Source organism: Anolis sagrei, chromosome X (genome assembly GCF_037176765.1).
Source record: "Anolis sagrei isolate rAnoSag1 chromosome X, rAnoSag1.mat, whole genome shotgun sequence".
NCBI classification, from domain to species: domain Eukaryota; kingdom Metazoa; phylum Chordata; class Lepidosauria; order Squamata; family Dactyloidae; genus Anolis; species Anolis sagrei.
The window spans coordinates 13734195-13761091 of NC_090034.1; the positions used below are offsets into that span (position 1 = coordinate 13734195).

At 44.0% G+C, this 26897-nt stretch overlaps 1 protein-coding gene across 2 annotated transcripts in view; it reads right to left on the minus strand.

Moving 5' to 3' along the window:
- LOC132782097 (epithelial membrane protein 2) overlaps positions 1 to 20983 on the minus strand; it is a 35527-nt gene extending 14544 nt beyond the window's left edge. Inside the window, exons 1-4 of one of the 2 annotated variants that reach the window (XM_060786771.2) lie at positions 20851 to 20983; positions 5369 to 5488; positions 3324 to 3414; positions 723 to 869 (exon numbers count right to left, since the gene is read on the minus strand). In XM_060786771.2, coding sequence (XP_060642754.2) covers positions 723 to 869; positions 3324 to 3414; positions 5369 to 5446 — 316 coding nt within the window. In that variant the 5' untranslated portion in view covers positions 5447 to 5488; positions 20851 to 20983. The remainder of the gene's footprint in view (positions 1 to 722; positions 870 to 3323; positions 3415 to 5368; positions 5489 to 20850) is intronic. The other variant, XM_060786770.2, reaches the window with a different exon arrangement.
- Positions 20984 to 26897: the final 5914 nt, after the last annotated feature.

Consider the following 26897-nt stretch of genomic DNA (forward strand, 5'->3'; position numbering starts at 1 on the left):
GTGCAGGCCAAGGTCTTTCGGCACTGCATCCAGTGTGCCAATCACCACTGGGACCACCTTGACTGGCTTGTGCCAGAGTCTTTGCATTTCAATCTTTAAATCCTATTATTATTATTACGATTATTACTATTACTATTACTATTCTGAACCAGAGGCTGGATGGTCATCTGTTGGGAGGGCATGGATGGTGTCTTCCTTTATAGCAGAATAGGATTGGACTAGATGGCCCTAAGTGGTTTCTTCCAACTCTAGGAGTCTATGTTGTTGTTGTTTTTCTTATTATTTGTTTGTTTGTTAGTTTGTTTAAAGTATTTCTATTCCGCCCTTCTCATCTCGAAGGGGACTTATAAACGGCAAACATTCAATGCCGAAACATACTAGACCATACACATACAAAAACATTAAAAATCACTTATCTTGACGTTAAAATCCTCTAGTTAAAACTGTCTCAAAAACCATATCGAATTTGGTGGGCATACTAAGAGTTCCTATCGCCGCCTCATTACGCAGTCCCAAAGGCTCGGTTCCACAACCACGTTTTTAATATCCTTCTAAAGGATTATAATAATAGAGGCTGGATGGCCATCTGTTGGGAGGGATTGGATGGTGTCTTCCTGCCTGACAGAAGGGAGTTGAACTCGATGGTGTTTCAGGGTCCCTTCCAACCCAAGAGTCCTCTTTGGGGGGGTTCCCATCCCCATGTTTAACAGGGAGATACTCACACGAGAGGAACTGGAGGAGGGAGGTCAGGACGAAGCGCTCGCCTTGCTTCAGGCGGAAGAGCTGGAGGATGAAGACGAAAAAGGCCACGCAGCAAAGGATGGTGGACAGGATCATTGTGGCCTGGATGGCCTGGATCGACGAATAATCTGGAATAATAAGAACCATGATGATGGAACTGTGTAGGGGTTTATATGACGATAAGTGGACTTGCATCTGCATGATGCAAAAGAGGGCAACTCCTTAATGTTCATACCCAGTAAAAGGCTTGATGTATTATGAGACCATTCATTGTGAGGAAAAGACAATTACGCTTGGGAAAGCAGGAGACTGCAGAGAAATTGCAATACCATTCTCACCTTAAGTCTAGAACAGCAGTGGTTCTCAACCTTCCTAATGCCGCAACCTCTTAATACAGTTCCTCGTGTCATGGTGGGCCCCAACCATAGTAATCACTGTATTGTCGAAGGCTTTCATGGCTGGGATCACTAGGTTCTTGTAGGTTTTTTCGGGCTATAGGGCCATGTTCTAGAGGCATTTCTCCTGACGTTTCGCCTGCATCTATGGCAAGCATCCTCAGAGGTAGTGAGGTCTGACCTCACTACCTCTGACCTCACTGACCTCACTACCTCTGAGGATGCTTGCCATAGATGCAGGCGAAACGTCAGGAGAAATGCCTCTAGAACATGGCCCTATAGCCCGAAAAAACCTACAAGATCATAGTAATCATTATTATTATTATGGTTGGGGCTCACCACAATTATTTTCGTTGCTACTTCATAACTCTAATTTTGCTCCTGTTATGAATCGTGATGTAAATATCTGATACGCAGGATGTATTTTCATTCACTGGACCAAATTTGGCACAAATACCCAACACACCCAAATTTGAATACTGGTGGGGTTGGGAGCAGGGTTGATTTTGTTGTTTGGGAGTTGAAGGTGCTGGGATTTATAGTTCACTTACAATCAAAGAGCATTCTGAACTCCACCAACGATTGAATTGAACCAAACTTGGCACACAGAACTCCCATGACCACAGGAAATACTGGAAGGGTTTGGTGGGCATTGACGTTGAGTTTTGAAGTTGTTGTTCACCTACATCCAAAGAGCACTGTGGAACTCAAGTAATGATGTGTCTGGACCAAACTTGGCATGAATACTCCATATGCCCAAATGTGAACACTGGTGGAATTTTGGGAAAATAGACCTTGACATTTGGAACTTGGGAGTTGCTGGGATTTATAGTTCACTTACAATCAAAGAGCATTCTGAACTCCACCAAGGATGGAATTGAACCAAACTTGGCACACACAACTCCCATGACCACAGGAAATACTGGAAGGGTTTGGTGGACATTGACCATGAGTTTTGAAGTTTTAGTTCACCTACATCCAAAGAGCACTGTGGAACTCATATAATGATGGGTCTGGACCAAACTTGGCATGGATACTCAATATGCCCAAATGTGAACACTGGTGGAATTTGGAGAAAACAGACCTTGATATTTGGGAGTTGTAGTTGCTGGGATTTATAGTTCACCTACAGTCAAAGAGCATCCTGAACTCCAAGAACGATAGAATTGAACCAAACTTGGCACACCAGACAGAATCTCCATGAGTAACAGAAAATATTGTGTTTTCTGGTGGTCTTTGGCAACCCCTCTGATACCCCCTCGCAACCTGCTCAGGGGTCCCCGCCCCCAGGTTGAGAAACACTGATTTACAGGAAAGGAGATTCCACCTGAACATGAGGGAGAGCTGCTCAACAGCAGAAAACTTTGCCTCTGAGTCCTGTGTGGGCTCCTTTTTTGGAGGCTACTAAACAAAAACTGGATGGCCATCTGTTTTTGTTTAGGGGCTTTGATTTTCCTGCTTAGCAGAAGGGGGTTGGACTAGATGGCCCATGTGGTCTCTTCCAACTCTTACACCATATAAACAAATTTCGGGGGGAAACTGTTTCTGGTTTGAAAGTGTTATTTCCTGCTTAATTGTGTGGTCCTTACTTTGTTGTACTACTCCAGAAACTGCTTTTGTGGCTGCCACAAACTATGTAAAATTGGTAGAAATTCGATGAGATAGTCATTGAAAAACTAGAGCAAAGTGTGCTGCAGGATGTCCCTCTTGCAAAAAAAAAAAAGTTTTGGAGTTTAATTTTTTCCCATGTTTTTTGCAATAGGAACAATTAGGACATGACATGCATAAGCCAGGAACAAAAATAGTGTTTACATAGTGCAATTTTGGATTCTCATCCTACATTTGGAGTCTCACCCTGCAAGCCTTCATCTTGCTCAGGTAGCCACCCTTGGACCACTTCCACCTCCAAGCCATTCCTCGATCTTCCCCCCTTCCTTCGCCACAAGCGTTATTTTCCGCCCCACTTTTCCTCCTTGGGGCCCACCTGCATCCTGCTTTTTTGCCTGCAAAGCGACAAAAGTCGCCTGCCATTGGCCAACTCTCCAGAGAACGCTTCCTTTCCAAAACACAGCTTCCGGGCAGAGGAAGGGAACCTCCCTTGAAGAAGCAGGAGCGGATCCCTTTTGACCCACTGAATTTGTCTAAATGGGACTTTTCCTGAGGATCAGGTTCGGTGTGTGAACTTACCCGGGAAGCTGTCGTCAAGCGTCGTACAGTTTGAGGCATTGAAACACCGCCACCAGATATCTGTATAAAATCCATCTGCAACCCACCAGGCCTGCAATACAAAAAAGGGGTGAGAAACACACGCGCAAAAAGACTGTTGTGACATTTACAAGAGGGGAAACGCTATTTAAAAGGACATACAACAAAATACACAAAGTTAAAAGACAAGTTGAAATCCACTGGTAAACTCTGGTGTGAGAAGTTATCTTTAGATTAATGGTCACAGAATAGTGGAGGAATATATTGAACTAAACACTACATATTTAAAGGCATCCAGAGATCAACTAAGGTAAAGGTTAAAATACTTGCATTATTATAAATTATTATTAGTGTATTGTCGAAGGCTTTCATGGCTGGAATCACTCAGTTCTTATGGGTTTTTTCGGGCTATATGGCCATGTTCTAGAGGCATTTCTCCTGACGTTTCGCCTGCATCTATGGCAAGCATCCTCAGAGGTGAAGTCACCTCTGAGGATGCTTGCCATAGATGCAGGCGAAACGTCAGGAGAAATGCCTCTAGAACATGGCCATATAGCCCGAAAAAACCCACAAGAACTGAATTATTATTAGGTTAAGGTAAAGGTTTTCCCCTGGCATCGTCCAGTCATGTCCAACTCTGGGGGTTGGTGCTCATCTCCATTTCTAAGCCAAAGTGCCGGCATTGTCTGTAGACACCTCCAAGGTCATGTGTCCGGCATGACTGCATGGAGTGCCGTTACCTTCCCGCCGGAGCGGTACCTATTGATTGACTCACATTTGCATGTTTTCGAACTGCTAGGTTGGCAAGAGCTGGGGCTGACAGTGGAAGCTCATGCCACTCCCCGACCTTTCGGCCAACAAGCTCAGCAGCTCAGCGGTTTAACCCACTGTGCCACAGCAAACTGCAAACTAAGGGAAATCGTTTATGCATGGAGGAAACTAGAAGAATCGGATAATGGCTGCAAACAACAATGAGGACAATTGAGAAGATGGGTCTAAAGGGGGCTGAATAGACAAGTATACAGAGTAAATGGAATCGCAGAATTATAACTTTGGAAGGGGACCCCATTCTGCCAAGAAGCAGGAAAATCGCATTCAAAGCACCTCCTGATAGATGGCCATCCAGCCTCTGTTTAAAAGCCTCCACCACACTCCGGCACAGAGAGTTCCACTGCTGAACAGCTTTCCCAGTCAGAATGTTCTTCCTAATGTTCAGGTGGAATCTCCTTTCCTGTAGTTTGAAGCCATTGTTCCATTGCATCCTAGTCTCCAGGACAGCAGAGAACAAGCTTGTTCCTGCCTCCCTTTGACTTCCCCTCACACAGGCCCATAGCCAGGGTGGGAGGCTTGAGGGGCTTCGCTTCCCCCCCCCCCCCGAAATTCTCAGGGTGGTCCACGAGAAGGCCTTACTGGTACATTATTTAAACTGTTATATTTATTCATATCATGATCTGATCACCATACTCAATATGCATGGGGGCATTGGGATAATGATACAAAAGGTTTGCTAGGGTAGATCCTGCCCCCCCACCCCGGAATCAAACTCAGCCCCCCCCCCCCCCGAATCAAAATTCTGGCTACGGGCCTGGCCTCACATATTTATACATCATGTCGCCTTTCAGCCTTCTCTTTTGCAGGCTAAACATGCCCAGCTCTTTAAGCCGCTCCTCATAGGGCTTGTTCTCCAGACCCTTGATCCTTTCAGTCGTCCTTCTTTGGACACATTCCAGCTTAAAGTCAATATCTCCCTTCAAATGCAGTGCCCAGAATTGGACACAGTGTGATTCCAGATGTGGTCTGACCAAGGTAGAACAGAGCATGGATAGCATGACTTCCCTGGATCTAGACACTAGGCTCCTATTGATGCAGGCCGAAATCCCATTGACTTTTTTGCCACTGCATAACATTGTTGGCATGTGTTTAACTTGTTGTCCATGAGGACTCCCAAGATCTTTTTCATACATACTGCTGTCGAGCCAACATAACGTAAGGTTTCAGAAATACACACATTTCCAGGGTGTACTTACACTGTCGATGGTGGCGATGAAGAGGAAGGCGGCGGAAGTGATGTGGAAGATGAGGATGAAGGCCAAAAGGATCAGCATTCTTCTTGCCTGGGGAAGGAGCTACTCTAGGAGAAGTTACTTCTGTTTGAAAACAAAAGGAAAAAAGGATCTACATTGTAGAGTGAATACAGTTTGACATCACCTGAACTGCCTCGGATCAATACTATGGGATTCTGGGAGTTGTCATTTGAGCCTTCTCTGCTGAAGATTACAAACTACACCTCCCAAGATTCAGTCGCCATTAAAGTAGGCTCAAACTACATTCATTCTGCAGTGCGGATACACCATAGAAGTTCCTTTCTACACATTGTAGAATGAGTACAGATTGACATCACTTGAACTGCCTCGGATCAATACTATGGGATCCTAGGAGTTGTCATTTGAGCCTTCTCTGACGAAGGGTGAAAACTACAGCTCCCAGGACTCGGTCGCCATTAAAATGGGCTCAAACCACATGCACCACAGAAGTTCATTTCTACATTGGGAGTAAGGCAGGATCGAAACAAAGTCAATAAATAAAGAGTCCGATCTAGATGATATCGGCATGGCATCGTCCCAATAAAGGGTTTCGCTTTTTCAATTAATCAGAACTCTAAATTGGAATTTTAAGCCATCATTCAGAACATGTTAAGCTACATTGGTTGCTTGATGGAGGAAGGATCAAATGCACTGAGTCTCCTTTGGCACAGAAAATGCAGGATATTATTGCTATTGTTGTTATTATTATTATTATTATTATTATTAATGTATTTTACATATTCAGCAATGTGGGAGGGCCTCAAGGGACACTCCAACTGCACTATTGGATTGCAAAGCCCATTAAAGCTGTTTGGGCATAATGAGATTTGCAGTTCAACAGCGTCCTATGAATCTGGCCATGCATAATGCAGGCTAAGATAGAAAAAGCATACAATCTGGTTCTCAAAAAGGGAAACACATCCATAGTAGAGCAGAACAGTCTCCAAACGTAACTGGCTTCATTTCCTTGCATTGGAGGAGGATGTGCCTCACGCCTCTCACGAGGATGTCATTAAGCCAATTAGCCCCAAACGAAGCTCCAGGAGGGACTCCAGCCCTTCTCTCTCCAGAAAAAGGACATCCATCTATGTGTCGAGACAAAGTTGCCTTTGAAGCTTCTGGTCTGGTTTCTGAAGTCAGAGGGTGCATCTACACTGTGGAACGAAGGCAGCTTGAGACCGCTTTGCTTGCCCCATGGCTCAATGCTATGGGATAACAGGATTCTGGCTTGCACTTTTAGAAGGCTCAAGACAGTTGTGAAACTACAGCTCCCACAATTCTATAGCATTGAACTATGACAGATACATTCTCCAGTGTAGGAGCATCCAGAGTTGCAGATTTGTGACACAGAAGGGACTTGAACTCAGGTCCAATGGTCACTCAAACATTTTAAGCAGAGGTCCAGTTCACAGTCCCTCAGACTGTTGGGGTGGGCAGATTATAATTCGTTGTTGTTGTTGTTGTTGTGTGCCTTCAAGTTGTTTCAGGCTCAGGGCAGCCCTAAGGCAACCCTCTCAAAGTGTTTTCTTGTCAAGCTTTATTCAAAGGGGATTTGTCTTAGTCTTCTTCTGAGGCTGAGAGAGTGTGTCTTGCCTAAAGGCATCCAGTGGGTTCAGATCACCTCGCCACACTTTCAGAATACGTTCCCCGTTTCCTACCTATTTTTTCTTTCTTTCTTCTTCCATCCTTTCCTGTTTCCTACCTATATACCTACCTTTCTTCCTTTTCTCCTTCCTTCCTTCCCTGTTTCCTACCTACCTTTTCTTTTTTCCCTTCTTTTCTCCTTCCCTCTCTTTTTTTCTACCTCCTTTATCCTTCCTTTTCTCCTTCCCTCTCTTTTTCCTACCTCTTCTTCTTCCTTTTATCCTTCCTTCTTTTTTTCTATCTCCTTTTCTTTCTTCCCTTTCTCCTTCCCTCTTTTTCCCACCTCTTCTTCATTTTCTCCTTTCCTCTCTTTTTCCTACCTTCTTTTCTTTCTTCCTTTTCTCCTTCCCTCTTTTTCCTACCTACATTTTCTTTCTTCCTTTTCTCCTTCCCTCCCTTCCTATTTCCTACCTACCTACCTTTCTTCCTTTCTTTCCTCTCTTTTTCCTACCTATTTTTTTCTTCCTTTTCCCCTTCTCTCTCTATTTTCTCTCTCCTTTTCTTTCTTTCTCCCCTCCTCCTCCTCTCCATTTTGGAGAGAGCAAGAAGAGGGTGGAAAGAATTCCATTTATTTTTGGAGAAAAATAGAAAAAGGAAAGCAAAGGAGCAAAAAAAATAGTTTTGCTTTGCATTCAATTGTGCAAATAGTTTTGACAAGTTCTGTTTCCAAAACTAGTCCAAATATCAATTGTTCCAAAATGCTTCTATGTCTTGGGAGCGGAAGACGGAAAAAAACCCACAGATTTCTTTTTTGGGAGGAGGAGGAGGGCAGGCAAGAGGTTGGCTGCTCTTAATGCTCAAGAGATACACACAAATACCTTGCCATTTCAGGTCTACCTGTTTCAACAACACCTGGGTGCTTTTATTGTTGGAAATGCGAACAAACCGGGAGGAGATGAAGCAATCCTCGGAGAGGTGGGGCTGAATGATTGCTTTGGGCAATTTTCAGGGTGGAACTTTGGGAGAAAAAAAGGCAAATAGCACCAAGATTTGGGTTCAAATCCCTGCTTAGTTCTCTTTTAAGAAGTCCCATTCTCTCAGAGGAAGGCAAAGAAGAAACCGTGCAAAGAAGGGAAGGGGTGCGATTATTGCAGGCCTAATTCCAAAGTCCTGACTCTCCTATCTTTTTCAAATAGCTCAACTGATGGACCCCAAATGTCATCCTGTCCAACTCCATTTGGCCAAGCACCATCCAAGCCCTCTTGACAGATGGCCATCTAGCCACTGATGAAAAACCTCCAGAGAAAGAGATTCCATCACAACTATTCCTCCGTCGAGCCGCTCTCACCTTCAGGAAGGTCTTCCTAAAGTTGAGGTGGAATCTCTTTTCCTGTAATTTGAATCCATGGCTCAGTTATGTCCCAGTCTCCGGAGCAGCCGAAAGGTTACCTGCTCCATCCTCAATATGACCTCCTTCCTGATATTCAAACATGGTTCTCTAGTCCAGTGGTTCTCAACCTGGGGTCCCCAGATGTTTTTGGCCTTCAACTCCCAGAAATCCTAACAGCTGGTAAACCAGCTGAGATTTCTGGGAGTTGTAGGTCAAAAACATCTGGGGACCCCAGGTTGAGAACCACTGCTCTAGTCGCTTCTTCTTAGCCTTCTCTTCTCCAAGATAATCGTATCTATCTCCTTAAGCCATTCTTCAGAGGGATTCATGGCTTCTGGACCTTTGACCATTTTGGTGGCCCTTCCCCAGGCCTCTTCTGTCTTGCCCACCTCCTTCTTGAGTTGCTTTTTCCCAAACTGGACACAGGGTTGGGTTGTTGTAAGTTTTTTGGGCTGTATAGCCATGTTCCAGAAGCATTCTCTCCTGACATTTCATCTGCATCTGTGGCAGGCATCCTCAGAGGTTGTGAGGTCTCTGAAATGTCAGTAGAGAATGCTTCTGGAACATGGCCATACAGCCCAAAAAACGTACAACAACCCAGTGACTCCGGTCATGAAAGCCTTTGACAACACATTGGTTGCAGGGTTATTATTGCAGGTAAAAAGGCCTGATCAAAACAGAAGAGAACTTAACACAACTTCCCTCAATCTTGACACTTGACTCTGCCTAGAATCGTATTGGCCTTTTTCGCTGCCGCATCACACTGTTGGCTCAGATTCAGCATGGAGTCTACTAAGAATCCTTATTGGATTCTCACCTATGCTATCAGATCTCTGTATATTTCATTTTTTCTGCCTAAGTGTTGTCCAATTTGACATTCGTTTTGACTCTACATTGTGAATACGGATCCTGTCTTTGGGGATATCCATTCCCACTTTGGTATCACCTGGAAAAGTGATCTGCATTGCCCTCCATTCTGCCATCCAAGTCAGGGATGAAGAGGAATTTTTTTTCATGTCAGGAGCGACTTGAGAAACTGCAAGTCACTTCCTGTGTGAGAGAATTGGCCGTCTGCAAGGACGTTGCCCAGGAGACACCCGGGTGTTTTTCCATCCTGCTGTGAGGTTTGTCTCATGTCCCCACATGAGAAGCTGGAGCTGACGGATAGGAGCTCACCCCAGATTTGAACTGCTGACCTTTCTGTCAGCAGTCCTCCTGGCACAAGGTTTTAACCCATTGCGCCACCAGAGGATGAAGTGGAGGCATTCCTGGCCATTGTTTCCCTTTCCTTTCCTTAAGAAGAGGCCTTTTGCTCCCACTCATGGGCGAAGCCAGCTGCTGTCATGACCAGTGATGGGTTAAGCTTTAGCCAAACTTTCTCAGGCCTTGGAGAAATACACACTCATGCCAACCATCCTGAGCATTAACCCAATCCTTTCCTAGCCGCTTCTAAAGCGTCTTGGCATCACCCTGAAGCCTAGGACTCAAAAGAGGCTTCCAAATCATAATGAAAAGTAGTGCAATTAAAACTGGTCCAGAAGTGAGCCATCCAGATAAGCAAAGCTTATACTATTTGTGTTCCTGGGTTATCAATGTCATTTCCTAATTGGTTCTATCTTAAGACATGGAAAAGATTTATTAAACTTTTAATAAACTTTAATAGTTTATTAAACTATTAAAAGATTGTTTTCGCAGGACATCCTGCAGAACGTTTTGCTATAGTTTTCCAATGAATATCTCATTGAGTCTCAACCAATTTGACAGAGTTTGCAGCAGCCACAAAGTTTCTGGAGTAAAACAACTACTTTCAAAGTAAGGGCTGCACAATTAAACAGGAAATAACACTTTCAAACCAGGAACAGAAAACCTTTTCAAATTTTGTTACATAGTGTTATAGGTAAAACTAAAGGTTTATTTCACTCAAGTAAAATAATAATTTTTAAAGGTAAGGTTTCCCCTTAGAATCATAGCGTTGGAAGAGACCTCATGGGCCATTCAGTCCAACCCCCTGCCAAGAAGCAGGAATATTGCATTCAAAGCACCCCTAACAGATGGCCATCCAGCCTCTGCTTAAAAGCTTCGAAAGAAGGAGCGTCCACCACATTCCAGGGCAGAGAGTTCCACTGCTGAACAGCTCTCACAGTCAGGAAGTTCTTCCTAATGTTCAGATGGAATCTCCTTTCTTGTAGTTTGAAGCCATCGTTCCGCGTCCTAGTCTCCAGGGATGCAGAAAACAAGCTTGCTCCCTCCTCCCTGTGACTTCCTTGACATTAAGTCTAGTTGTGTTCGACTCTGGGAGGTGGTGCTCATCTCCATTTCTAAGCCAAAGAGCCGGCATTGTCCGTAGACACCTCCAAGGTCATGTGACCAGCATGACTGCATGGAGCGCCGTTACCTTCCCGTTGAAGCGGTACCTACTGATCTACTCACATTTACATGTTTTCAAACTGCTAGGTTGGCGAAAGCTGGGGCTAACAGCGGGAGGTCACACCGCTTCCCGGATTCGAATCTACAACCTTTTGTTCAGTAGCTCAGAGCATTAACTCACTGCACCACCAGGAGCTCCACATAGTGTTATAAATATAGATACATCCTATTTACTCAAATCTAATGCTCACCTTTTTTGGCTAAATGACCTCACCAAAATGAGGCTGCACATTAGATTCGAGTCATACAGTCCTCTTAGTGCTGAGCCAAAGGAAACAGGGAAGCTGCTTCAGGAGCATTTGGAGCTCCTATTTGAGGGACGTCTGTGTTGGACAGGGTTACACTCCCCCTGAAGATGCAGGTTCGCAGCTTGGGTGTGATCCTGGATTCATCGCTGAGCCTGGAACCCTAGGTTTCAGTGGTGACCAGGGGAGTATTTGCACAGCTAAAACTTGTGCGCGAGCGGCACCCGTACCTTGGGAAGTTTGACTTGGCCAGTGGCCACGGTAGTCCATGCTTTGGTTACATCCCGTGTAGACTACTGCAACGCGCTCTACATGGGATTGCCTTTGAAAACTGCTCGGAAACTTCAAATAGTCCAGCGTGCGGCAGCCAGGTTACTAAATGGAGTGATGCACAGGGAGCACACAACTCCACTGTTGCGTCAGCTCCACTGACTGCCAGTTTGCTACCAGGCACAATTCAAAGTGCTGGCTTTAGCCTATAAAACCTAAACGGTTCCAGCCCAGCTTATCTATCCGAACACATCTCCCCCTATGAACCTTCTAGGAACTTAAGATCATCTGGGGAGGCCCTGCTCTCGATCCCACCTGCCTCACAGGCGCGTTTGGCGGGGACAAGAGACAGGGCCTGCTTAGCGGTGGCCCCTCGGCTGTGGAACTCCTTGCCAAAGGATATTAGATTGGCTCCCTCCCTCCTGACCTTTCGGAAAAGATTGAGGACCTGGCTTTTTGAGCAAGCATTTGGAACTTCAGTGTGACCAGATAAACTGAAATAGTTATATGAACACGGAATGGCAAAGACGATGTAAACAGATGAGGAATTTGAACCAGAAGACATTGGTTTTATAGATTTATATAATTTTCATTGTTTCTATGGTTTTTATATGTATTTATGATGTAATTTAATTGCTATTAACTGAGATAAGTATGTATATATATGCGGCATCTAATTGTGCCGGTTCTGTACGCCGCCCTGAGGAAATAATAAATAACGTAAATAATAAATAACTAAATAAATAATGTCATCTCTAATTTAATGACCACAGATCAATGCTATGCAATGTTGGGATTTGTACTTTAGTGAGGCAGCAACATTATTTGGCAGAGAAGGTTCCAGACCATGTCAAACTACAGTTCGCATGATTCCATAGCATTGAACCAATGCAATCTAAGTGGATACATTCTGCAACAGAGATGCACCCCAAGCTTTTCCTTTCTGTTGTTGGAAGTTTTGGTGTCCTAATACTTTTGTTTTCAAATAAGGAATTCTAAGCATGCAGCAACTGTAATGCACACCTTTTTTGGACCAAATGATAAAGATGACACATTACATTCAGCAGCAAATATTTTGTTGTTTTCAAGCATTTGGAAATTGAGATGCGGATTCGATTCCTAGAGGTCTTCCTCCTCCTCTCCACCTGAACTCTCTTGACAGAAATAACCTAAAATTGTCCAATTTTGACATCAAAAGATAGAAACCAAAAGCAACTCATATCGACAATGGTGAAAATGGCAAGAATGAATAGGAAAGGAAGCCTTCTTTGGAGGCTTTTAAGCAGAGGCTGGATGGCCATCTGTTGGAGGTGCTTGAATGTGATTTTCCTGCTTTTTGGCAGAATGGGGTTTGACTGGATGGCCCATGACGTCTCTTCCAACTCTATGATTATATGAATGAAGGCCACAACAGTTGTTTGCTTCCTCCCAAGACAACCAGAAAAGGTGGAATTCGTCCCCTGTTTCGCCTAGATGGCCATCTGTCGGCGGTGCTTTGATGGTGCTTTTCCTGCATGGAAAGGGGTTGGATTAGTTGGCCCACATGGTCTCTTCCAGCTCTATGATTCTATGAATATAAACTCGCACTCAGTTGAGGACAAAGAAGAGGATGAGAAACCGGGATGTTTTCAAAGCAATGAGGAAAATGGGAATGCAGAGGATTAATCTACATCAGAACATTCAGAAGGTATTGCTGAATATGCAGTGGGTAGCATTGGTCCACTCCATCGACCATGACACTATGTAACAGAATTTGAAAAAAAGTTCTGTTCCTGGTTCAAAAGTGTTATTTCCCGTTCAGTTGTGTGGTTCTTACTTGGAAAGTAGTTGTTCTATTCCAGAAATGTTGTTTTTGTGGCTACCACAAACTAAGTTGAATTGGATGAGACTCAATGAGATATTCATTAAAAAAACTATAGCAAAATGTATTCTCTAAGGCTTTCATGGCGGGAATCACTGGGTTGTTGTGAGTTTTCCGGGCTGTACAGCCATGTTCCAGAAGCATCCTCTCCTGACGTTTCACCTGCAACTATGGCAAGCACAAACTAGATTGAATCAGATGAGATTGGATGTGATATTAATTAAAAAACCATAGCAAAATGTATTGTCAAAGGCTTTCATGGCCGGAATCACTGGGGTAATGTGAATTTTCTGGGCTGTATGGCCATGTTCCAGAAGCATCCTTCCCTGACATTTCACCTGCATCTATGGCAAGCACAAACTAGATTGAATCAGATGAGATTCAATTAGATGTTCATTAAAAAGCCATAGCAAAATGTATTGTCGAAGGCTTTCATGACAGAATCACTGGGCTGTTGTGATTTTTCTGGGCTGTATGGCTATGTTCCAGAAGCATTCTCCTCTGACATTTCACCTGCATCTATGGCAAGCACAAACTAGATTGAATCAGATGAGATTCAATTAGATATTCATTAAAAGCCATAGCAAAATGTATTGTCGAAGGCTTTCATGACAGAATCACTGGGCTGTTGTGATTTTTCTGGGCTGTATGACTATGTTCCAGAAGCATTCTCCCATGATATTTCACCTGCATCTATGGCAAGCATCCTCAGAAGTTGTGAGATGTGATGGAAACTAGGAAAATAAGGTTTATATATCTGTGGAATAATGTCCAGGGTGGGAGAAAGAACTCTTGTGTGTTGGAGCTAGGTGTGATTGTTTCAATTGGCCAGCTTGATTAGCATCTAATGGCCTTGCAGTTTCAAGGTCTGGCTTCTTATTTCCTGAAGGAATCCTTTGTTGTAAGGTGATTAGCTAGCCCTGATTGTTTCTTGCCTGGAATTTCCCGTTTTTGAGTGTTGTTCTTTATTTACTGTTATGATTTTAGATTGGCAGCCTGATTTTGTTCATTTTCATGATGTCCTCCTTTCCGCTGAAATTGTCCACATGCTTATGGATTTCAATGGCTTCTCTGTGTAGTCTGACATGGTGTTTGTTAGAGTGGTCCAGCATTTTGGTATTCTCAGAGAAAATGCTGTGTCCAGGTTGGTTCATCAGTTGCTCTGCTATAGCTGACTTTTCTGGTTGAGTTAGTTTGCAGTGCCTTTCATGTTCCTTGATTTGTGTTTGGGCAATGCTGCATTTGGGGGTCCCTATGTAGACTTGTCCACAGCTGTTTTTGCAGTTTAATAGACCTATTTTTCCATGTTTTTATGACAGAACCAATTAGAAATTGTTAGAGTGGTCCAGGATAATTGTATTCTCAAATAATATGCTGTGTTCAGGTTGGTTCATCAAGTGCTCTGCTATGGCTGACTTCTCTGGCTGAGTTAGTCTGCAAAGCCTTTCATGTTCCTTGACTCGTGTTTGGGCAATGCTGTATTTGGGGGTTGCTATGTAGACTTGTCCACAGCTGTTTTTGCAGTTTAATAGACTTATTTTCCCCATATTTTTATGATAGAACCAATTAGAAAATGACATTTGTAACCCAGGAACAAAAATAATGTTGCGTAGTGTAATGAACAGGATTTCAGCCCATGTTTTCGTGCGATATTCTGCAGGCAGCGGATTTTCTTCTTTTTTGGCACGATCCATTCTTCTCCCTCTTTGCAATTCTGCATAAAGTTGATCCATATGGTTTTCGTGCCAAAGCAAAATATCCCATTCAGGGGAAGCAAAAAATCACATTGCATAGTGTAATGGACAGGATTTCAGCCCATGTTTTCGTGCGATATTCTGCAGACAGTGGGTCTTCTTTCTCCTGTGTTTTTGGCACGTTTTTCTTTCTCCCTCTTTGCAATTCTGCACAAAGTCGATCCATACGCTTTTGGTGCCAAGGCAAAATATCCCATTCAGGGGAAGCAAAAAAATCACATTGCATAGTGTAATGGACAGGATTTCAGCCCATGTTTTCGTGCGATATTCTGCAGACAGTGGGTCTTCTTTCTCCTGTGTTTTTGGCACGTTTTTCTTTCTCCCTCTTTGCAATTCTGCACGAAGTCGGTCCATACGGTTTTGGCGCCAAGGCAAAAGATCCCATTCAGGGGAAGCACCCCGTACGTGACCCAACCCTAGTTCGCTCCCGTTATTATTTCTCTGAAACAGACTTGATCTTTACAGTCCGAAGAGAGAGTCGAAGAGAGAAACAGAGGGACTTTTGTTGCTGCAGATCACAAGGAATGGCATCCCGTCTGCAACTCGTGCCTCTAGAGTAGGCATGGGCCAACTTGGGCCTTCCAGGTGTTTTGGACTTCAACTCCCACCATTCCTAACAGCCTCGGGACCCTTCCTTTTCCCCCTCAGCCGCTTAAGACATCCCTCTTTCCACATTTCATGCATTCGGTTCCACATACCCATTAATCCTCTACTATCCCACTTTTTCCAGCACTTTCCAAAACATCCCGATTTCCCTTCTCAACTTCTGCTTTCCTTTCTCCTCAACTCAGAAGAAAAGAAGGCAGAGTCTTGCGTTTATTTTATTTTGATAGAGCAAACAAACTAAAATCCTGTCTCGGGGAGTTCCTCGGGATGGAAGCAGCCAGGGAACAGCCCTACCTCTCAGGTCTTTTCCTATCGAGATCAAGTTAATAAACAAGATCCAAGTTAAAAACTTGTCTCAGGGAGTTGCGTAGCTCCCAAAAGGCCCTACCTCTCGTGGAGTCTCCCCATAAAAGTGCTGAGAGCAAGACAGATCCTGAAACTCATCGAGGGAAGGATGTTCCTCCAGACAGTGGCGTCAGGTCTATGCAATTAAGCAATTGTGCTTTTAAAATTAACGAGCTGAATATTAATGGCCTTGGCTGGGATTCCTTACAGGGCTTGCGTCTGCAGGAAACCACACTGTAAGATCCGTCTTCAGAAATGAAGCGTTCCCATCCCGTAGTAATAGGTTTTAATGGTTTCTAGTCATATTACATTTAATTCTATCATTATTATTATTATTATTATTATTATTATTATTTGAAACACAACAAGATTGGTATACAACGAACAAGATCATTCTGCTGGCTGTTGTATTGGATCACACGTCGGACAGTTCCCAAGTGTCTAGGACTGTGTGATGTATCAGCGAATAATGCGTGCAGATCCCAGTAGGGTGGCCTTTTGCAGCTGACAGATGGTAATTTCGTCAGCACCTATTGTGTTTAAGTCCAGGCCAAGGTCTTTAGGCACTGCACCCAGTGTGCCAATTACCACTGGGACCACTTTGACTGGCTTGTGCCAGAGTCTTTGAAGTTCGATCTTTAAATCCTCATATTGTGTAAGGTTTTCCTGTCAATTTTGCTATCGCCTGGGATTGCAACATTGAGGATCCATACTTTGGCTTTTAACACAAATGTGAAGTCAGGAGCATTGTGCTCCAAAACCCTGATAGTCTGAATTCGGAAGTCCTAGAGGAGTTTGACGAGTCCATTTTCTGTAACTTTTTCTATAACTTGTGATCCCACCAGTTCTTTGTCACAAGCAGATGGTATTTGTGGCGTAAGTTCCAATGGATCATCCGAGCAACGGTATTATGCCTCATTATTATTATTGAATAATAGTATTATTATTATTATTTCTACCCCACTTTACTTCTCTTAAAAAACATGATGATAATATGGTAATGCTAATAAATTTACAAGAGAAAAAGCAGCATATAGATGATGATCGTGATGATAATGATAATAAATATAATTATATTATTTGCTCAAGTAAAACAATAATATTTTTAAAAGGTAAAGGTTTCCCCTTGACACTCAGTCTAGTTGTCTCTGACTCTGGGGGTTGATGCTCATCTCCATTTCTAAGCTGAAGAGCCAGCGTTGACCATAGACACCTCCAAGGTCATATGGCTGGCATGACTGCATGGGGCGCCATTACCTTCCTGCAGAAGCAGTATCTATTGATCTACTCACATCTGCATCTTTTCGAATTGCTAGGTTGGCAAAAGCTGGGGCTAACAGCAGGAGCTCACCCCGCTCCCCAGATTCGAACTGCCGACTTTTCAGTCAGCAAGTTCAGCAGCTCAGTGGTTTAACCTGCTGTGCCACCATGGGCTCCAATTTATAATAATTTTATGATACAAAGGCAGCATATAGATGATGGTCGTGATTATCATAATAATAAATGTATTAGCTCAAGCTCCATGCAGTCATGCCGGCCACATGACCTTGGAGGTGTCTACGGACAACGCTGGCTCTTCGGCTTAGAAATGGAGATGAGCACCACACCCCAGAGTCAGACATGCCTGGACTTAATGTCAGGGGACTACCTTTACCTTTGGCTCAAGCAAAATAATAATAATTTTTACAAGACAAAAAGCAGCATATAGATGATGATATGTTGACAATGATGTTAAAAATATTTATTGGCTCAAGTAAAATAATAATGATAAATAAATAATGTATCTATTGGCTCAAGCAATATTATTACTATTATCATTACTATTATTAGTTTACTTCCCTAGGTTATACGCTCCTTTTGAGATAGAATCACATAGACCTTTTTTTGCTGCTGCATCACACTATTGGCTCATCTTTATCTATTGGCTCAAGTAAAATAATAAGAGTAGTAGTAGTAGTAGGAGTAAAGGATGGGCACTGTAACCCAATGGGGCACATGGGTTGCACTGGGCAAGGAGGGTTCTGCAGTGCTTCTGCAAAGGATGGAGAAGTTACACAAAGCAGACCATGATAAGGAATGGTGCCTGATTTATTCGTGGTAGTAGTAGTAGTAGTATTGATTCCACTCTTCCTCAGAGCAACACAGCCTGTTGTGGCTGTTTTGAGGGTGATCCAAGCGCCAAAATGCCTGGGACACACCCAAAGGTGTGCTGACAGGAGAAGCAGGGCTTGGCCTCCGAGGCAGAGATGCCCAGCGGCTTCCTTGCATTTCGGGAGGCGCCTTGAGATCCTTGAAAGCATGGGTTGCAACAACAGAAAGTACACCATTCAAGTGTCAAAAGGGGGGGGGGGGGGTTGTGTCACAATTGTTGGAAGGGAGGCCCAAGGGCCATCCAGACAAACCCCCTTCTGACAGGCAGGAAGACACAACTAAAGCCCTCCCAACAGATGGCCAACCAGCCCATCTTTCATAGAAGCATTGAATCCTAGAGTTGGAAGAGACCCCCTCCCAAAGGTCATACAGTCCAACCCCATTCCGCCAGACAGGAAGACACAATCGGATCCCTCCCTACAGATAGTCATCCAATCACTGTTTCATATAATCATTGAATCCTAGAGTTGGAAGACACCCCCAAAGGTGATCCAGTCCAACCCCATTCTGCCAGACAGGGAGACACAAACCGATCCCTCCCTACAGATAGTCATCCAATCATTGTTTCATATAATCATTGAATCCTAGAGTTGGAAGAGACCCCCAAAGGCCATTGAGTCCAACCCCGTTCTGCCAGGTGGGAAGACACAATCAGATCCTTCCTTACAGATAGTCACTGTTTCATAGAGTAATTGACTCCTAGAGTTGAAATGCAATTTTTCTGCTTCTTGGCAGGGGATTCGGACTGGATGGCCCATGAGGTCTCTTCCAACTCTATGATTCTATGGAAGAGAACCCTAAAGGCCATCCAGCTCAACCCCTTTCTGCCAGGTGGGACACCACCATACAATCCCTCACAACAGATGACCATTTAGCCATAGATATGATTGAGAGAGATAAAATGTTTGAGACAGATCTATGATGAGTAGATCACTGAATGCTAGAGTAGGACAAGGCCCCAAGATACATTCAGTCCAACCCCCTTCTACCATAAAGGAAGACACCATCTGATCCCTCCCAACAGATTGTCATTCAACCATAGATATGATTGAGAGAGAGAGAAAAATGTTTGAGAGAGATCTATGATGATTATATCACCGAATGCTAGAGTTGGACAAGACCCCAAGACACATCCAGTCCAACCTCCTTGTGCCATAAAGGAAGACACCATCTGATCTCTCCCAACAGATGACCATCCAGCCACTGTTTTAAGCCCTCCCTCCAGAGTAGGAGTGCCCACTACCCTCCGCTCTCAGACAGCTCTTACAATGTAAGTTCTTCCTATCACAGAATCGGAAGGTACCTCAAAGGCCATCCGGCCCAACCCCTTCCACAAAAATAACTTTTTCAAACTTCTCTGATGTACAAAAAAAATTAAAAGAAAAAGGAAGAATGAGAAACCTGTTCTAAACACAGAGGTGGTAATGCAATCCTGATAGTGGCAATCTTTCCCCAAAAGTAACTTTTTGCAATGCAAATTTTTAAAATAAACAATCTAAGCTTGCTGCTTCTTGCTCAGGTGGGGCCAGAAAAAGAAAGAAAGGAAAAGAGAAGGAGAAATGGAGGGAAAGAAGGAAAAAGGGAGAGAGATAAAGAAGGAAGGAAGGAAGGGAATGGCAAAGAAGAAGGGAGGGGAAAAAGGAAAAGTGAGGAAGAAGTGAAAGGAAGAAGGAAGGGAGAGAGGGAGGAAAGGGAAAGGAGCAAGAAAGGGAAAGGAAAGAAAGGAGGGAAAGAAAAGGAGGAAAGAAGGAAGGAAGAGAGGAAGGGAAGAAAGAAAGGAGGGAAAAGAAGAAAGAGGAAAAGAAAGCAGGAAGGGGGGGAAGAAAAATGAGAATGAAGGAAGGGAAAAGAAGGGAAAGAGAAAAAAACAAAAAAATGAAAGGGAAAAGAAAGAAAGAGGGGATGAGGGAGGGGAGGGAAAGGGAAGAAAATAAGAAAAGGAAGAAAGAGAGAAAGGGGAAGGAAGGAAGGAAGGAAGGAAGGAAGGAAGGAAGGAAGGAAGGGGAGGGAGGGAAAGGGAGAGAAAGGGAAGAAAATTAAAAGCGGGGGGAAGGGAAAAAAGAGGGAAATGGAAAGGAAGGAAGGAAAGGAAGGAAAAGAATGGAAAGGGAAGAAGGGAAAAGGAAGAAAGAGGAAAATGGAAAAGAAGGAAAGAAGGACGGATGGAAGGGGAGGGAAAGGGAATAAGAAAGAAAGGGAAAGGGAAGAAAGAAAGGAATGGAAAGTAATGAAGGAAAGAAGGAAGGAAAGAAAGAGAGAGAGGGAAAGGGAAGAAAATAAAGAAAGGGAAAAGGAAGAAAGAGGGAAAGGGGGGAAGAATAGGAAGGAAAGGACTTATTCTAATTCAAAATCTGCATGGATCCTTCCCACCCTCTTTCTGCTTCCTGCTATTTTTATTGATCTTTTGGGCCGGGATTCAAATTTGCAAAGTGAAGGAAAGGGGAGAGAAAAGAGACAGAGTGCTTGGAGCAAAACTGGACTGAACTTGCTTCCCAGACAGTTGCAAAAGGGAAAGACAGAAAAAAGGATCTCTCCAACTGCCCCTTCCATCCCTTCCTTCCTTCCTTTGTTGACTAAAGGGTCCGAATCCCCCCCCCCAGCCTATTTTTTAGTTCTCACCCGCCTTTGCTTCACATCTGGCTCCCTTTAAGCACAGAAAGGCGTAAAGAGTTCTCCAAAGTTCTCCGCCCCTTTATTCCTTCATTCCTCCTTTCTTTCCTCCTTTCTTTCCCCCCTTCTTTCTTTCTTTCTTTCTTTCTTTCTTTCTTTTCCCCCCAATTGTGGCTACTCACAGTCAATTCCAGGTCGCCAAAATAGCAGAGAGTGGGGCTTGTTTTGCAGGTCTGGCTCCGGATTCCCTCCCTGAGTGATGTCAGGATCCAAAAAAGGGTGGGGAAGAAAGAGGAGGAGAGAAAGAAAGAAGGAGGGAAGGAGAGAAAGAGGAGGAGGAGGGATATTTTCTTTTTCCTCATTTCAAAAAATGCCTCCCTCTCTCCTCTCCAGGGAAGGGAGGGAAAAGAGCCAGAGAAAAATAGGAAATGGCAGGAGTTTCCAAAGAATGGCAAATCTCAGCCCATCTTTGCCAGGAGTTCCCATCTCAAGTCTCCCAGATATTGTTTCGGCCTTTTCCCCCAAATTGCAAATCTCACTCCCATCTTTTTTAAGGACCCTGTTTCCCTGAAAAAAAGCCTGATTTTCCAGGATTTTTGAGGACACACAACCTCCCAGGATGCTTGCCAAAAAGTCAGGAGGGAATGCCTCTAGAACATGGCCATATAGCCCCAAAAAACCTACATTTTTGAGGACGCTCGAAATATAAATACTACTTCAAAAATAAGCCCTAGTTGCCGTCGATTTGGAAAAAAATACAACATCCCCTGAAAATAAGCAGTTTTAATGCATATTTTAGAGGAAAAACTAATATAAGACCCTTGTTATCTTATTTTCAGAGAAACGGGGGATTTCTTAGATATTTTTCATCAGTTTTCCAAATTGTGAATCTCACTCTATCTTTGTAAGGATTTCTTAAGGCATTACTCATCTTTTTTCCATGTTGCAAGTGGCTTCTGGTAGAACTTTGAGAATTACCTGGAAAGGAATCCCACTGGAGAATTGCAGCACACCCAAACACCTAGGAGTTACTCTAGACCATGCTCTGACCTACTGCTTGAATCTCAAGCAAAAAGTGCGTGCTAGAAATAAGATCATACGATAGCTGACTGGCACAACTTGGGGATCACAACTAGACACAGTGAAGACATCTGCCCTTGTGTTTTGCTACTCTGCTATGGAGTATGCATGCCCAGTGTGGAATACATCTCACCACACTAAAACAGTAGATGTGGCTCTTAATGAGCCATGTTGCATTATCACAAGATGTCTATGCCCAACACCACTGGAGAAATTATACTGTTTAGCCAGTACTGCACCACCTGGCATCCACTGGGAAGTAGCAGCCAATAATGAAAAGACCAAGGCAGTGACATCTCCGGCCCATCCTCTGTTTGGATATCAGCAAGCACACCAATCAAGAAATAGTTTTCTAAGATCTACAGAGATACTCACAGGAACACCTCTGCAAGCAAGAGTCCAAAAGTGGCAGGCTAAAACCCGGAACCTCAACCCATGGCTGATACCGAATGAGACTCTCTCCTGGGCACACAGAAGACATGGCAACTTGGAAGGCACTGAACAGACTGTGCTTTGGCACTACAAGGTGCAGAGCCAATTATAAGAAAGTGGAGTCCACAACGTGCAAGTGTGAAGAAGAGCAAACCACAGACCACCTATTATAATGCAGCCAGAGCTCTGCCATGTACACAATGGAGGACCTTCTTATACCAACACCAGAGGCACTTCAAGTGGCCAGCTACTGGTCAAAGGACATGTAGTATAATGCCAAGTTTTTTAAACTTTGTGTTTTTAAAATACATTACAACTGTACCCTCTGTTTGCTTCTGATACGATAAATAAATATCATTTTTTCCAAATTGCAATTCTCTCCCCATCTTTGCAGGGATTTCCTTCCTAGCCTCCCAAACATTTCTCATGCTTTCCCAACCCGAATCTGTATCTGTTGCATGTCTGCAAAGACCTTCCTCTGGAAATCTTATCCCTCTGAGGCTGAGAGAATGTGACTTGGGCCTACATGGCCAAGTGGGATTTGAACACAGAAGGTAATTCCTGAGATTTGTAGTTTTCAATCATTCCCATTTCAGAGAGGTCTGCCTTCTCCTCTACTTCATATTCACCCAGTATTGAGAGTTAACTTGTGGCAAGGAACTACCTTGCAATCGGTTCAGGGTGGCAATCAGAATGGAGTATCCACTCTGGGTTTAAGTCCAAACCTGGAAGGATCCCTGTCCAAGGTACTGAATTTCTTTCCTCTCCAACATATACCTTGGATAAGTACTTTGGATGTCAACCCAGAACAAGTATATTCCATCTTAAGAGAGGAAAGTGGGATGTATTAATAATTTTTTGCATGTGTCAGGAGCGATTTGAGAAATTGCAAGTTGCTTCTGGGTGAGAGAATTGGCCATCTGCAAGAACGTTGTGCAGGGGATGCTCAGATGTTTAACCATCTTGTGGGAGGCTTCTATCATGTCCCCGCAGGAGAAGCTGGAGCTGACAGACAGGAGCTCACCCTGCTCCCTGGATTCGAACCGCCAACCTTTTGGTCAGCAGTCATGCTAGCACAAGGGTTTAACCCATTGCCGAAGTCCAAATGGGTCTGAAAGAAATGTTGTGGAGACATCCCAATATGGAATGGAAGTGCTTAACCCACTGCACCACTGCCTCCCACAGGATCCGGGCATCCCCTGGGCAATGGCCTTGCAGACAGCCAATTCTCTCACACCAGAAGCGACTTGCAGTTTCTCAAGTCACTTCTGACACCAAAAACAAACAAACACGCTTTTTGGGGTTTATATATTGACCCTTCAAATAGAGCAAAAAATAAGCACATCATTGTTGTTATGTTAGCACTTTGGGCCGTTCCTTGCAAGTTCAGATTGAATCCCAGAGCAGTTTAGGTTTGGGTGGATTGAGGAGAGAGCAGCTGATTCAAATAGATAGAGGAATCCGATCCACAGTCAATAATTATTGGAACGCAATCTGCATTTCAGACTGAAAGGGACAGAGGCTAATTTGTCTCCAAAGGGTCCAGCGGAATGCAGGAAATCAATTAGCCCTTGATGAAATTTGAAGGCATTGAAACGGAAGCGCGTGATGACCAACCTAATAGGCAGCGCATTGGCATCATTAGCAGTGCCTCCGACCCCCTTTTTAGTGCCAAAGAATTCAGGTGGGGCCCATGGCTTTTCTCTGTGGACAGCCCATGACAGCCCTGTGAGGAAGGACAGGCTGAGAGACTTTGACACATGAAATAAAATGTCTGACCATTCAAAATCAGAGTTTGATCAATGCAGAGTCAAGGACTTTTTGTACCTTGTTGTACACAAACCCCACAGGGATATTAGTCATGGTGTTATCTTAACTATAGAGTCCTGGGATTTGTACTTTGGTGATGCATTTCAAACTCTCTGACTTGGGATTGTTGTGAGTTTTTCAGCTGTATGGCATTGTTCCAGAAGCATTCTCACCTGATGTTTTGCCTGCATCTGTGGCAGGCATCCTCACAACCTCTGAGGATGCCTGCTATAGATGCAGGCGAAACATCAGGGGAGAATGCTTCTGGAACATGTCCATACAACCCAAAAAACTCACAACAACCCAGTGATTCCGGCCATGAAAGCCTTCGACAATACATCTCCAATTTGGAGTTCTCAAGTATGTTGGTGGACTTCCGCTCCCAAAATTGGTCAAGTTTATATAGCAAGGGCTTTTGGGAACTGAGTCCCAATACTTTTTGGATAATTTGAGGAGCTAAAGGCACCGTTCCCTCCAGCAAGGAATGCTAAGGTTCCCCACAAATGAAAAATCCCAGGATGAAGCCACAAAAAGTGGGCTCAAACAGATACTTTGGTGCAGTGCAGACTCCTTTCCTCCTCTTCTTGTCCTTATCTTCAGAAGTGCCATTGAAGAAGACATATTTGTGTTAATAGTTTCCTGTTTAATTCTCTGCCATCCCACTTTCTCAGTGGCTTTTGAAATGTCCTGATTTCTCTTTCCTCCTCCACCGTTGTCCTCCATTGCTGCAAAGTGCAAAAGCTGTTTTCTCTACTACTACTACTACTACTATTTATTTATTTATTTATTTATTTGGTATGCTTGTATACCGCCAATATCTCAGCCTGTGCGGCGACTCATTGCGGTTTACAACATGTTAAAATATACAATGTTAAAAAATACAATTCACTTAAGCATATAAAAATTAGAATTAAGAATACATACAAAAAACATACGCAGTATTGGGCCACCAATACAGATCGGGACATCTCATAGTTAAAATCGTCATCCAATTCGTTGTCTTGATTGCTAATCCATGGTCAGATAAAACATCACGACGAAGGTCAATTGAAGACTTGCTCAAACATCCAGGTTTTTAGTTTTTTCCTAAATGCCATTAGCGAGGTCGCTGATCTTAATTCAGTAGGGAGGGCATTCCAAAGCCGGGGGGCCACCGCAGAAAAGGCCCTATCTCTCGTTCCCACGAGCCGCACCTGTGAAGCAGGTGGGATAGAGAGAAGGGCTTCTCCTGAAGATCTAAGGGTCCTGGTGGGCTGATAGGCCGAGATACGTTCGGATAGGTATGTAGGGCCAGAACCGTTTAGGGCTTTAAAGGTCAAAACCAGCACTTTGAATTGGGCTCGGTAGCTAATCGGTAGCCAGTGAAGCTGGTACAGCAGAGGAGTTGTGTGCTCCCTGCGCCCAGCCCCTGTTAATACCATGGCTGCCGCCCGTTGGACTAGTTGGAGCTTCCGGGCCGTCTTCAAAGGCAACCCCACGTAGAGAGCGTTGCAGTAATCAAGACGGGATGTAACCAGAGCGTGGACTACCGTGGCCAAGTCAGACTTCCCAAGGTACGGTCGCAGTTGGCGCACGAGTCTTAACTGTGCGAATGCTCCCCTGGTCACCGCCGAAACCTGGGGCTCCAGGCTCAGCAATGAGTCCAGGATCACACCCAAACTGCGAACCTGTGTCTTCAGGGGGAGTGCGACCCCGTCTAACACAGGCTGTAACCCTATACCCTGTTCGGCCCTGCGACTGACCAGGAGTACCTCTGTCTTGTCTGGATTTAATTTCAATTTGTTCGCTACTGTTGTTGTTGTTGTTCTTGTTGTTGTTGTTCTGACACAAAAACACAGTGTGACACAGCATCTATATGGTGGATTTCATATCACAAAATCACAAGTCAAACACTTCCCATGCATTTAGGACTGTGTGTTGTATTTTTGAATGATGCACGCAGATGCAAGTGAGGTGGCCTTTTGCAGTGGACCTATCATGAGTTTGTCAATGTTTACAATGCCAGAAAATTACACTATTATTGTTGTTGTCGTCGTCATTGTCCAGCTTTTATCTCTTTGAGATGCAAATTGTTGACTCAATTCAGGAGAGAAAAGGCAGAAACTGAAGCCTTTCCCTCCCCATTCTGCTCAGGCCAAAGCAAACTCTGCCATGTGTATTATTCATAACTGTTCCCCATCTTGATAATATTCTGATCTTGCTCAAACATATTTCCAGTTTTCAACTGCGAAATGTCCCTGCCGTATTCGGAAATAGTGCTGCAATAGAGGAGAAATCAAGCAAAGAAAGGCTGAAAAAATGCCAGAACAAGAGGCAGAGCTACCTCTGGAAATGCGATTAGGGGCCAGACCAAGCCAAGCACCATGCTCTCATGTCTTAGATATGTCCCTCTGCAATCCCCAAACCTCCTGGAAATTGTCTGTCATGGAGAACACAGCCTTGTGTTTCCATGTTGCATTTTTTTCTGAAGAATCTAAAGGTGGCTTTGTCTCTTTGACATCACTTTTTACAGCTTCCAGAATCCTCTTTTCTGCCCCCCCCCCCTCCCCCGCCAAAGAAAGGTTGAATTGCTGATCTTGGAAGCTTGTAAAAATGAACCAATCCCAAAGGCATATTGTTTCACATTCCCAAAGTTTATGACGATTTAAGGGTGAACTTCCAGCTACTTTGGGGTCCCCCCCCCCCCATCAACCTTCTTATTTTTTGGTATTTCATATGGGCATAAATGGCCGTCGAAGTCACCATGGCTGTCCACTTTATGCACATTTTGCTGGAAGAAAGCGCAGCTTCCCAAAGCAGGAAATTTGATGCTTTTCTTCCTGCCAATTCCTCTCCGCTTCTTTTCCCTTTTTCGGCAGGAAAACAGAGAAAGCGGTCGGTCAAGGAGCAGAGAGAGATTTTGGACCAT